This window comes from Sphaeramia orbicularis, chromosome 24 (assembly GCF_902148855.1).
Source record: "Sphaeramia orbicularis chromosome 24, fSphaOr1.1, whole genome shotgun sequence".
NCBI lineage: Eukaryota > Metazoa > Chordata > Actinopteri > Kurtiformes > Apogonidae > Sphaeramia > Sphaeramia orbicularis.
This window is the reverse complement of record NC_043979.1, coordinates 4,084,074-4,096,198: the sequence shown is the minus strand read 5'-3', so window position 1 is coordinate 4,096,198 and position 12,125 is coordinate 4,084,074. Positions and strand designations below refer to the sequence as shown.

Sequence of the window (12,125 nt, the reverse complement as noted above, 5' to 3'; positions counted from 1 at the left end):
AATTTTGACTCTTTTTGTATTCAGCTTTATTCTCAAAAAATTACAGGTTTTATCTCAATATTTTATGACTTTATTCTTATTGTGACAAGTGTTTTTATTTTCTTATGTGGCCCTAATACGTCGTCAAATTTTTGTAATCAATGATCTATTGATTATTTTCTTTGATTTGATCCAGTGATTTTTTTGAACAGGCAAAAAAAGACATGAAAATGACAAACAATTTATCCTTCATTCCAGAACCAGCTGAAACAACAACCACAAAAAGTATTAAAGTAAAAGGATATATTAAAATCATATAAACAATAATAAACAAATCCAGTGACATCTACAAACATTATGTACACAACTGAACATAGAACTAACATACAACTGTAGAAAATAAAGACACTTTTTAAAATGTTTTTTAACACTTTCTTTTTATTGTTTCTTTTTAAAGAACATGTTGTAGATATGGAGATACAGAAGGAAGACAAAAAACTAAAGAAATGCAAACCTCAAAAGAAAAAGAACATTGTGGATTGCCATGTCTACAGTTTGCTCTAATGTTGTTATCAATAAGGTCGTCCTTATCCTGGTGTTGTATAAACAGACCATTTCTCCCACTTTTCTCAACATTGTTCTTGAGTCCTTATCTTATGGGTCAACAGTTCTATTACATGTATCTCACGTTCTTTGTGTTTTTTGTTTGTGTAAAAGCTTAAAAGTTTAAAGGGGTAAGTGATAGTTAACTTACAAATGAAGAAAAGTGAGCTTATAGACATTTTCTTTTTTTTTGTCCTTGTCTCTCCTGAGCTATGCTCCATGTTGTTTGTGTTGCTCCTGTCATCATGTGCGTCACAATAAGTGTCCATGTGAAACACAGCCGTGGAACCAATGTTTTGGCTGTTTATCTGAGCAGAAACTCTGCATTTTTCCAGAATTTCGAAGATTTCGACAATATTTCAACAAAGTAAACAAACACATCCACATATTCATGGGCTCACAGCTGCAGTTTTTCTATTAGCTACCTAGACTGTGGTGGCCTATTTTGCCCCGTCAGAGTTTGATAATGAATAAATAACATTTCCATAACTATAAAGCATCTGTGTAAATTAGTCACTGCATGTTGGAGTTCAGAAGCTGGATGAACTGAGAGTAACTATTTGACATCAGTTTTTCAACAGCAGCAAAACAGTATGTTGCACAGACTCTGTGTAAACACTTTAGTGTGGACTGATACTCAAACATCACTATGAACAGACTGAAATGAACTCATTAGCCAACTAACTTGTGCTAACAACGTTAATGCTAAAAACCCACAGGTATGTTATCTGAGAAGGAAAGTTTTTATTTATTTGCTTTTTAATGGCATGTGAAAAAGTATTGAACTGTGTATATGTTGTAAAAATATTTATATTTGGTATCAAGATTTCAAAAAGCTTTGTTTCATTATATTTTGCTTGTCGCTTAAAGGGTTAAGTTAAATTAATTAAGGACAGCCATGCTCATGAGGCTGATTAGTTGGAAAGACATCATATGAGAAGAGATCTGTTTAAAGTCAATCCTGATCTTCTAGAGAAATGATTATGATTGAGACTGATTATAACTGTTAATATTAAGTGTTACATCATGCATCACACAGAGGGCAAAATGATCATACAAATATAATTTTCACACATGTGGCAACACTGATTCACACAAACCTGTCACACACAAACCTCATGTCTTCGTCTACTGCTGTGCACTTGTATACAGTAACAATCTGAAGGCTTGTTCTGTGGAGCTCATTGTCTTTCTGGCCTCATCCTCTGTTTCATCACCCTCTCCACCCTTCTATGATAGGAAGTAGTCAGATGTATCACCGTGTGCGCTGAGATGCTGGGAATATTTCTTCTTTTTTTGGAAGCTCCACTTTGAGTCCAGCAATTCTAACAACCGTGCCCAGGGGACTGCAGCAGTGCATGGCAAGCAGCGTCTCTCATGTCATAGAATGAAGATAGAGAATTGGCAAGATTTTAGATGTGTGTGTGTGTGTGTGTGTGTGTATTTAGAGATGGAGGAGCAGTGCCAAGGCCCCCCTTTCCCCTCAGTTTCCTGAAGCCCTACTCCCAGCCGTCATTGTTGGGAAGGCAGGCAGGCATGTCTCTGGGCATGTGCAGACACGTCTGGGCAACAGTCAGACTTCTGCCCAACACTGGCTCCCCCTGTCTGTCACTCATCACTTGTAGTCAGAGATGGCACCAGTCCCAACAGTCTTCACTCCAGTGCAAGTACACATACTTCTGAGTCCACGTCTTTACTGCAGTTAAAGTGAAATTGGACACAAAGTACTAAGTCTAAAGTTGGCATTTGAAGGACATTTACATTAGAGCGGAGGCTATTGATTCTTCTTTGTAATTGTTTAACCTGTTGATTATTTTCTTCAATTTGATTTGATTAAATGACTATTGGAATAGGCAAAAAAAAGGAAGATATAATTAAATTTTGTTGGTGTTGGGGAGGGTTGGGGGGGGGGGGGGGCAGTTCTGTGTTGGCGGAGGTCTGCGCCCTCAGAGTGCTTTTTTTATTTCATTGTGTGGACTCCTTTTTTTTTTCATTTTGTGTTCCCACACTAAAGACATTTTTTGTCTTTTTGTCCTTGTGTCCTCTCAACTACGGTCGGTCCATGTTGTTTGTGTTGATCCTGGCGACATGTGTGTCACAAATTAAGCGTCCTTGTGAAACACAATAGTGGAACCAATGTTTAGCAGCAGTGAAACAAAGGAAACAAAGCGTTGATTGAGGAAAATTACAGTTGAATAATTCTTAAAACTGATATTAATCAATGAATGGTTTCAGCTGTAGTACACAGTACAGATAGTTTTTTTGAAATTGCAGGGAGTGAAAGTAAAGAATCAAATGCTTGATCAAAGAACAGATACCTGAAAACTTCACATAAGTACAGTAGTGGGGTATTTTTACTCCCCAGCTCTGCTTACAGTCTATGTAAGATACAGTGTAGAAGTGCATGTTTCTGGGAGCTTCAGCAGCCTCAGCTTTTGTTGTGTTAATTTTATGCAACTCTTATTTAACCTGATTAAGCGGCATACAGATGAAAGCTCTGGCTTGAGCTGACAGTCGCAGAAAGCAGAACGGAATCGGAGCGTGATGTCTGCAGCACAGTTCACCTCAGATGACTCTCCGCTGTGTCTCGCACCGGCGCTGTGATAAATACTGTATCCCTCGCTCTGCACCAGCTGACCTCACTTCACATCGCTCAAGACCTCAATCCTCTCTCTGCTCCGTTTGCTCCTCCCACATTCCCAAAGCTCCCTGCCTCTGCCGCTGTTAAGTTATTTAGCTAATGGGCTGCTTTAACACCATGCGTGTCTGCCATGAATCATTTCATTTCACGCTTTTTGTTGCACTCATCCATCTGTCTTGCCTTGTAGGGAACGGTCAGGAAAAAAAACAATTTACCGGACCCTCAGTGCAGTCTATCCATCTCAATTGCCCCTGTCAGTGGATTTAATAGTCTCAGTGAAGGAAGTCACATGAAAGGCTGCAGCAGTAAGTGTTCGCCCAACAACAGCTGTGTCATAGCGAGCTGGGAAATTAGTGTTTGATCCATGTGATCATACCATACCTTTCAGGTTTTCTGATTTGGTGACAGTGGCTGATATCACTTTGTCACCTTTGTCTCAATACCTTTTCAGCATGAACAAAAGCAGGCGATTTACAGGACTGGGAAAATGAAAGCTACATGGACTCGGTCTCATTATGCATTAAATTCAGTAGTAATTTATCAAATGTCCATCTGTTCAAAACGGCTGGGTTATATAATCATGATGATGTCACAAAGTAATGTAGAAATGGCTTTTAGAATACTCAGATATGCAAGTAAATGGATGAGACCTCTTCAGCTAATACCTTGTGCAGTCAGGACCATAGACTATAAATGAAGCAACATTGGTTTGTACATAGTACTGCTCTGAAGAATACCGTTTGGCATTTCAGCTGTCACCATCTTAGTAGGTGGAGCTAGAAGTGGTCACATTCGGACCAGAGCTGTAGGCTAGGGAAGTGTGACGAGTGCTGTTATCACTAGCATCAGAAACAACGCCTGCCATATTACTCTGAGATATGGAAGAACTACATCTACAGATGATACTTTGCTTTGGTTGTTAGTTAAGTTTGTTGTATGTCTTTGTTTTTCAGGGAGGACTTTATCTAAAATGAAGCTGAAACGATTGATCAATTAATGGACTTGAATCGATTAAAAATTCTTTGATTACAATTTTCCTGAATCAAAGCATTGTTTCCTCTGCTGTTGTGTTTCACATGGATGCTTATTGTGATGCACATGACACCAGGATCAACACAAAGTTGTGTATGTTAGTTCCATGTTCAGTTGTCAGTAAGTTGGATCCAAATGTGTTGAAGACTGCAGTGCACAGATTGTTTGTAGATGTCATTTGATTTGTTTGTTGTTGTAGTTTATATATATATTCATTTATACTATTGCCATTGTTATTTTTACATAGATTTTGTGTGTGTATATATATATATATATATATATATATATATATATATATATGTATATAATATAATATAGGGGCTGCACGATATTGGAAAAAACTGACATTGCGATGTTTTTTTTAATCCTGCAATATATATTTTGAGATGAAAAAATACTCAGGAGAATATAATAGCTGTGTGGTGCCGACGTAAATAGTCAAACAAATTATTTGTGTTTCCTCTTGTGCTGACAGGTGGAAGTCACCGTTGACACAGAACACATGTTTCAGTTTCATCTTTCTTGTAGCTGAAATAATTCCAGATAACTCACGTTACTTTTCTTTTTGGCACCAAGTCTTAGTTTTCGGTGATTTTCTCTTGTTTGTTGCTCATTTATCAATGTTGTTACCAGCGACTCACTCCATGTGCAGGGGCGTGGTCTACTTCGGCAAACTGATTAAGAACGATTGTGATTGGTGTATCGCTGTGCATAGTGTGTGTCAGGTACCCAGGTTGAAATTAGATGAGAACACGTTGAGTTCATTTGCCTCCTACATTGCAGGACCTGCGATGTGGATATTGTGCACATGTACATGGTGATGATGATGCTCAAACAATACACTGTGCAGCTCTAATATATATCCTTTTACTTTTATACTTTTACCACTTTTGTGGTTGTTTCAGCTGGTTCTAGAATAAAGGACAAGTTTTTTGTAATTTCAGTCATGTCTTTAACATTTTTACTTTTTTTGCCTATTCAAATAATTGGTTATTCGAATCAAATCAAAGAAACTAATCAATAGATTAATCGATTACAAAACAATTGATAGCTGCAGCTGTAAGTTGATTCTTTGCGAGAGAGGTCTTTGCTTTGACAGAAGCTAGTATAATTAGTCGGGTTAAAAGAAGCAGTAGAGGAAGCCAAGCATAGAAATACTTAGTTTTATCATATCAAACATCAGTCTGTGAATAACTGTATATTTCGGGGCCTGTGGGGGCCAACGGGATTGTGTCACTTTAGGAGAAGAAAAAACGAAACATTTGAGAAATTGCTGGTTTTGTCAAATCTGCACTGGTTTCATCCTTCAGCCCTGCAGCGTGGCACTTCATGTGGCACACTACAGCTCAACTATTCAGCTGCATTCTGGGTAATTTATATTCATCAGGTTTTGTTCTTTCGTTGCAGGTCAGAAGACATGTCTCCACCTCCACAGCGTGTTCCCCTACATCTACGTACCATACGATGGCCACGGGCAGCAGTCAGAGCGCTACCTGCGTCAGGTGGCCTTCAGCATCGACAGGGCCCTCAACGTTGCCATGGGAAACCCCGCCTCCAGCACCCAGCATGTCTTCAAAGTGGTGCTGGTGTCTGGCATGTAAGTGTTTTATGATGCCAGCTGGTCTGGGTTAAATCCTTCTAATCAATGATCCAGGTTTCTGAGTGGCACACTGATTGTATACCATGTTTAATTTTCTTGTCTGACAGGCCTTTCTATGGGTACCATGCCAAGGAGAAGCACTTTATGAAGATCTATCTGTACAATCCTCATATGGTCAAAAGGTAAGGTTACTGCCAATCAATGCAGTTTAATGTGAACTGGGATCATCCTGGTTCCTGTTGTTTGATGTTCCTGACTGCCAGACTGCACGCATGACTCTGCCGGCTCACTAAACTGAAATCGATCACTGCGTATTCGGTTGTACAAATTGATTGGATGAGTGTGAGTGTGTGTGCAGAAAAGAACACTGTGAGTGATCAGTGGTGGGAGCGTGAGAGGATATCTGCAGTTTAGTTGGTCCTCGGCATAGAGATTCAGACAAGAAGAAAAGACGACACACCTAATAGGAAGAAAAATTAAGAACTGAGAAAGCAATTTGAGCAAAAAGATATCTGAAAGGAATATACAAGAAGACGAAGAGCATCACCGACCCGTTGGCCAGTATGTGGTTTTTAAAGAGGCTCCCATAGGACGGACTTCAAACGGAAACACTGAGAACTGATCCAGTTTCATCTTTATCTGTGAGGCGAGTACAGTCAATGCACCAAATCCTGGTCTTGGTCTGGGCTTGATTTTAACATTTGAGTGTCAGCTTGACGTGGAAATTTGTGAGGTATACTGTATTTTCTGAAACTTCAGAGGCCCGTTAATGAGAACACTAATTGAGAGGTTAATCACTGATTAAAGGTAATAGTTTGTAAAGTTTGTTTTTCTTTTGTCAACACAATCTAAATGTACTTCCTGTTTCAACAGACTTCAAAATAAAAGCTTTTCCTGAAATTACTTAAATTAAAGTGTTTTCTCTTAATAATTATCAGCTTTGTCATGACTATCTTTTACTATTAACAATCAACTGAAATATCTGACGATAAATAAATCATGCATCCTTTTAACATAAACTTAAACTGACATGAATTGCCTGGTTTTCTCTTAACTCAATAAATTAGTCACAACAGAGGTATGTCTGCCTTTCCACACCAGGTAAGGCTTGTAGCTTCTTAAATCAACAATATCTGATTGTTATCTGGCATTGATCAATATGCAAGGCCCCAGCAACAGTATCGGCATGTGAACTAAAAAAGTTGTATCAGTGTATCCCTAGCGATTATTTGTATTTATTGCAGCAATGAAATAGCATTCGGTGCACAACAATTAGAATGCATAACAAAGTTTGTCAAACAAATATTCAATTCGTTATTAAATATTCAACAAATTTTGCATCAGCAATAAAATACAGGTTTTTTTTCCCTTAAAAAGTGCATTTTGTGCATAACAATCACAGTGCCTAAGAACATTTCCTAAACAAACAACTAAATACTCAAGAGTTGCAATCGGTATTAACATAAACATTTTTCCTTAAACAAGCTCATGATGTCACTAATGACCAGTCAACTACTAAATTGGTCGTTTTAGTAGTATTAGTATTAATAATTTTGTCCTGGACTAGTCATTGCAGCCTTAGTCTGTACTATTTAAATGTTCATGTGTGAAGGTCAAGTGATTTAGACCTTTGTTTTTAATATATAATCCTCTAATTCTTCTAATGCTCATTTTATTATTGGAGCAAATGCTTTTGTTTTTCTTGCTGAGAATATTTCCCAGTCTCACAGTTTACAGTTAAACTTGTATCAGGTTAAATCTCTTTCAAAGGGACAATCTGGCCATGCTGTAGTGTACACCCACGACAACCTTTCTTTGTGGAGTTGAGGTAAAACAACAGGAACATTTTTAGAAGTGTCTCAGTTTTTTCCTTTTACTCTTTCTGTTTGCAGGGTGTGTGAGCTGTTGCAGAGCGGAGCAGTGATGAACAAGGTCTACCAGCCCCATGAGGGCCACATCCCCTACCTGCTGCAGCTGTTCATAGACTACAACCTCTATGGCATGAACCTGGTTACCCTGGGAGCTGTGAAGTTCCGGAGGAGCCCTAAGAAAGGTAAGGGACAGGGACACGTCCTGCCCAAAGAAGACTGCATTATGTATTTGTTTTTGCTCTTGAGCTCATGGCCTCCTTTTGCTGTCATGTCAGCTTTAGGGCTCAGAACACTGCTGTTTTCCATCTCTGCTGGTCAGAGTCAGGACCTTGCCTCCCCCCCCCCCCCGGCTCAGCAGGGATGGAGAGCAGCCCAAAGAAAGCTGCCATGCCTTGTGTCACATCGAATTAGTCCTGATCTCACCTCAGCCTCAGGATGCCTCTGTTGTCTTTTGAAAGCTCCCTCTGTTTCCTCTCTTATGTTGCCCTCTTTCTTCTTTTCACGTGCTTTGTCTCATGGTCTGGTCCTCTCTATTTTCTCTCTTTACACCTCCTTCTCTGGACTCTCCATCTCTGTCTTTCATCCATTTGTTTCTTTTCTGCACTTCACTAAGTAAGAAAGTGAAAGCAGTTAAACCTACACCACTACATCAATTCAGGAAGTTTGCACTTTAACAGGAGCTTCTGGCGAAAGGAGTGAAGGAAAAGGTGTGAGAACAGAAGGCGAACACGAGCATACTGAGTGTTAGGAGCAGACACTTTTCAGTCTCCATTCGTTCTCTGTTGTGTTTGCCGGAGCTCTGTCACATCCCCTGCATCCATGTCAGTCCTCTACAGTGATGCTCATGTAAATGCTGCTTCTTGTCAGGTTTTGGTTTTAAATGAAATGAAATCAGAAATTCATTTGTCAAGCTGCTCTTTCCTTCTAATTCTTGCTTAACCTTTCTTTTCAAAGACAGATATAGTGCGCATTTTCTTTAGAATGCTACTTCTATAGTACAGGTTTTTGTGTTTGAAAAGTAATGACTTTAAAAGCAGCCTACGCAAAACTATACTTCTCTAAAAAGGAATCTGTAATAGCATGCTGTAGGTCATAGTCACACCAAGATGAATCTGTGAAAATATTCTAAATGCAGAATATGCTTCTTTGTTGGCTCTCCTTTGTTCTTCTCCAAATGGAATCTCGTTCAAACAAACACCCATATTGGACCCATTTTCTTTAAACTACCTATCATTAGAGCATTATGACCATAAAATGACATTTATAAGAAAGAGGATGGACTTTATTTGAGGCTTGTCTCTATCTGAGCAACAAACTCTTACCAAATCTCATGGCTCACATCTCATCTGGAGGATGTAAACATAATAAAACAAGTGATAGTTATGATAAAATTATCTTACTTGTAAAAACATATTAGCGTATTCTTATTATATTTAGACATTAACCTACTCAGTGTTCTCAGCCCTTCTGACCACACCTATTTAGGAGGCAGGAAGTGAACAGTTTCATTTCCACTGCGCCATGTTTGTATAAAGATGATCTTTCTTTCAAGAAATCAGGAAAAAACTGACTGCAGGAAGTGGTGTAAGTGCCATCTGCAAGCATAGACAGCCTCCGCCTTCTGATCCAAGGTTAGGGAGTAGCTCCTGCAGTCTTACTGTAAGCCCTGTTTGCATTGAGGCTAAAACAAATCTCTATGTCTCCTTCACCCAAATGTCTCAGTTACTGAACTAATGCTGTGAATTACCACCTAACCCCACATCCAGCAGAGCCACAGACATCAGGCTGCATCTCTGCATCTGTGCACCGGTCTGAAAGGTGTGGGCTGACTGGGTTTGCCCTTTAGACACTGAACCCATGGACCTCACAGTGGGAGTGGCACACAGAGGGGCTATTCCTTCAGATCTCTGGTGAATCTGACCCCACCATCCCAACCGCACTTCCTCCTGACAGAGATTAAACCCCTCATATAGTCGCGATTTGTTTGATCATAGCTTAGTTCTAATCTCAGAGCTGTTCCTCCGCTCATCAGGCCCGATCGGACCTTTCCCTTCATTCTCCCATAGACCATCGAGCCCAGTGGGGCCGCCTTCACATGTGAGCCCATTAACTATTCAGGACAGGAAATTCCACACTTGACTTTAATAAAGTCCTTTTTTCCAAATCCTCACGCTCCACTTTCCTCCAACAAAAGTAGGGTTCCCATGTTTGATCCACCTCTACACTGATGCAATCAATGGAAAGACGGTTCCAATACCTCGTACAACAAAGAAACCAAAATGCCCCAATAATAGGTACACCTGTTTACATTTTCCTCTCGCCCCCAGCTTCTACTTGAAAGCAAGTTCTTAATCTGGGATCAAGTGAAGGAATGATAAAAGGAACCGGGCCAGTTTAAGATGAATACAACTCAACAAAAGTGTGTTAAAGTGTATTATAAATATCACCTCCCACAACCCACACAGGATGGAAAGTGTCAAAACTCTGGGAGAATGTTCTTGGAATTCACCTTATTATTATTTACTATCATCCCTATCATCAATAGGGTAATGGAGCATGTCCTCCTCTGTCATACAGACTACTGGGAAGAATATCTCCTTTAGAATCTGGAGTTTGGTCCTGAACCTGGCTTGCTCAGACTTAAGATGCCCTAAACTTTGAACTGTTTTTTTAAGATCACAGACTGAGACTGCACTCAGCAACTTTTCAAGCAGTTTCAGTGTTGAAGATAAATTGCCACTCTCTGTAACTCATCTGGATAATTTGGTATGAGGCAGCTGTAAAAGTAGACTAGTATAACCTATGGACTTCTGCTGCTCTGGAAATTAACCCCCTTGTCTGTGTTTCATGCAACCCATTTGCATGGGATAAGTAAAGTCTGTTTTTAGGAGCCGCACCTACACATGACTGTTGAAATGCAGAAAAATGTTTCTTACTGTAGCTGTCATCATATCATCCACCTCATCTTTGGAGATGTCGATTTTCTTAAGATTGTTTCTGTCAGTGAATAAATATCCATGTTATTTGTTACATCGCAATATTAGCCTCCTAAATTTCCTCTTGGAATCCTTTTAAAGCTTTCATTGGTCATCATCAGCACAGCCTCCACATCCTCGTACAGGAAATGGGATGAATAAATGCACAGAGGAAACAAAAAATGTTGCAGTTCTCACCAAATTACAGAGATGTCAATTCGCACTGGACTAATATTTTCACACGATTTTGTGTTCGCTGAAAAGGGGAGGTGTTTTATGGTGGAAATTAATTACTAACAAATTTCAGACACTGCTGATTCACACGGAACTAAGATTGGAGATGACCTCTGCAGCTATTATAAAGTAACAGAAGTTCACAGGTTGTACTAGTCTTCTCTGAATGACGTTAAAATTTGTCTCAACATTTTAACAACATTCATTTGGTTTAATATCATGATACATTTTTAGTGTTGTAACATGCAGTCACACGAACATTGTCAACAGTCAGTAGATGTGCTCTCTTAATAGGCCTGCATAATATTGGAAAAAACTAACATTGCGATTTTTTTTTAACCCTGCGATATAGTATATTGCAATATGAAAAAATATTCAGGAGGATATAATATCTGTGTGGCACCAACGTAAATGGTCAAACAAATTAGGTGTGTTTCCTCTCGTTGTGGCGACAGGTGCAAGACACTGTCAACACAGAACACATGTTTCAGTTTCATCCTTCTTGTAGCCAAAATAATTCCAGATAACTGATGTTGCTTTTCTTTTTGGCACCAAGGATTAAATTAGATGAGAACACACTGAGTTCATTTGCCTCCTACATTGCAGGATCTGCGATGTGACTATTACGCACACGTACATTGCGATGACAATGCTCAAACAATATATTGTGCAGCTCTATCTCTTAAGCACCGATATAGAGAAATGAAACGACAGAATCCAGTTTGTTGTGAGTTCTGTTTGCAGAGACGTGAAGGTAGAGCTACAGGCTGATGCAGAGGCAGCAGTTTAACTCCTCTCTGTTTTGCTTCTTCCTCTGTGGTTAAACCGTGACAGTAGCTTTAGCACCCTCTATAGGCTGGGGACTGTTCTTCACTTAAATACGATGTTACATCTCCAGGATTTTGTACTTTTGTTCTGGTGAGTTAAAAGCTGTAACTTTAAAAGAATCTGCCACGAATCCCTCCTTAAATGTTATGATGAATCCTGACAAAACCCAAAAAACTAAGAACACATAAGGCGTCAAGGAACCTTGTTGTGGTCTTGCAATTTGTGACCCCAATATATTCCTAATCTTTGCAAACCCTTCCAGTCTATGACTAAAAATTTATGACCTATTGTCTGTTGTCTTGGAGTTGACATGCACCATGGTGGTTGTTTCTCTTATTTCGGAAATGCCAACAACAATATAG

At 39.3% G+C, this 12,125-nt stretch overlaps 1 protein-coding gene across 1 annotated transcript in view; it reads left to right on the top strand.

Annotated features, from left to right (window-relative positions):
- The window catches only part of rev3l (REV3 like, DNA directed polymerase zeta catalytic subunit), a 116,603-nt gene that overhangs the window by 43,492 nt on the left and 60,986 nt on the right, over positions 1 to 12,125 (top strand). The window contains exons 2-4 of the mRNA XM_030128126.1: positions 5,663 to 5,852; positions 5,963 to 6,037; positions 7,748 to 7,908. Of these exons, the coding sequence (XP_029983986.1) occupies positions 5,663 to 5,852; positions 5,963 to 6,037; positions 7,748 to 7,908 (426 nt within the window). The remainder of the gene's footprint in view (positions 1 to 5,662; positions 5,853 to 5,962; positions 6,038 to 7,747; positions 7,909 to 12,125) is intronic.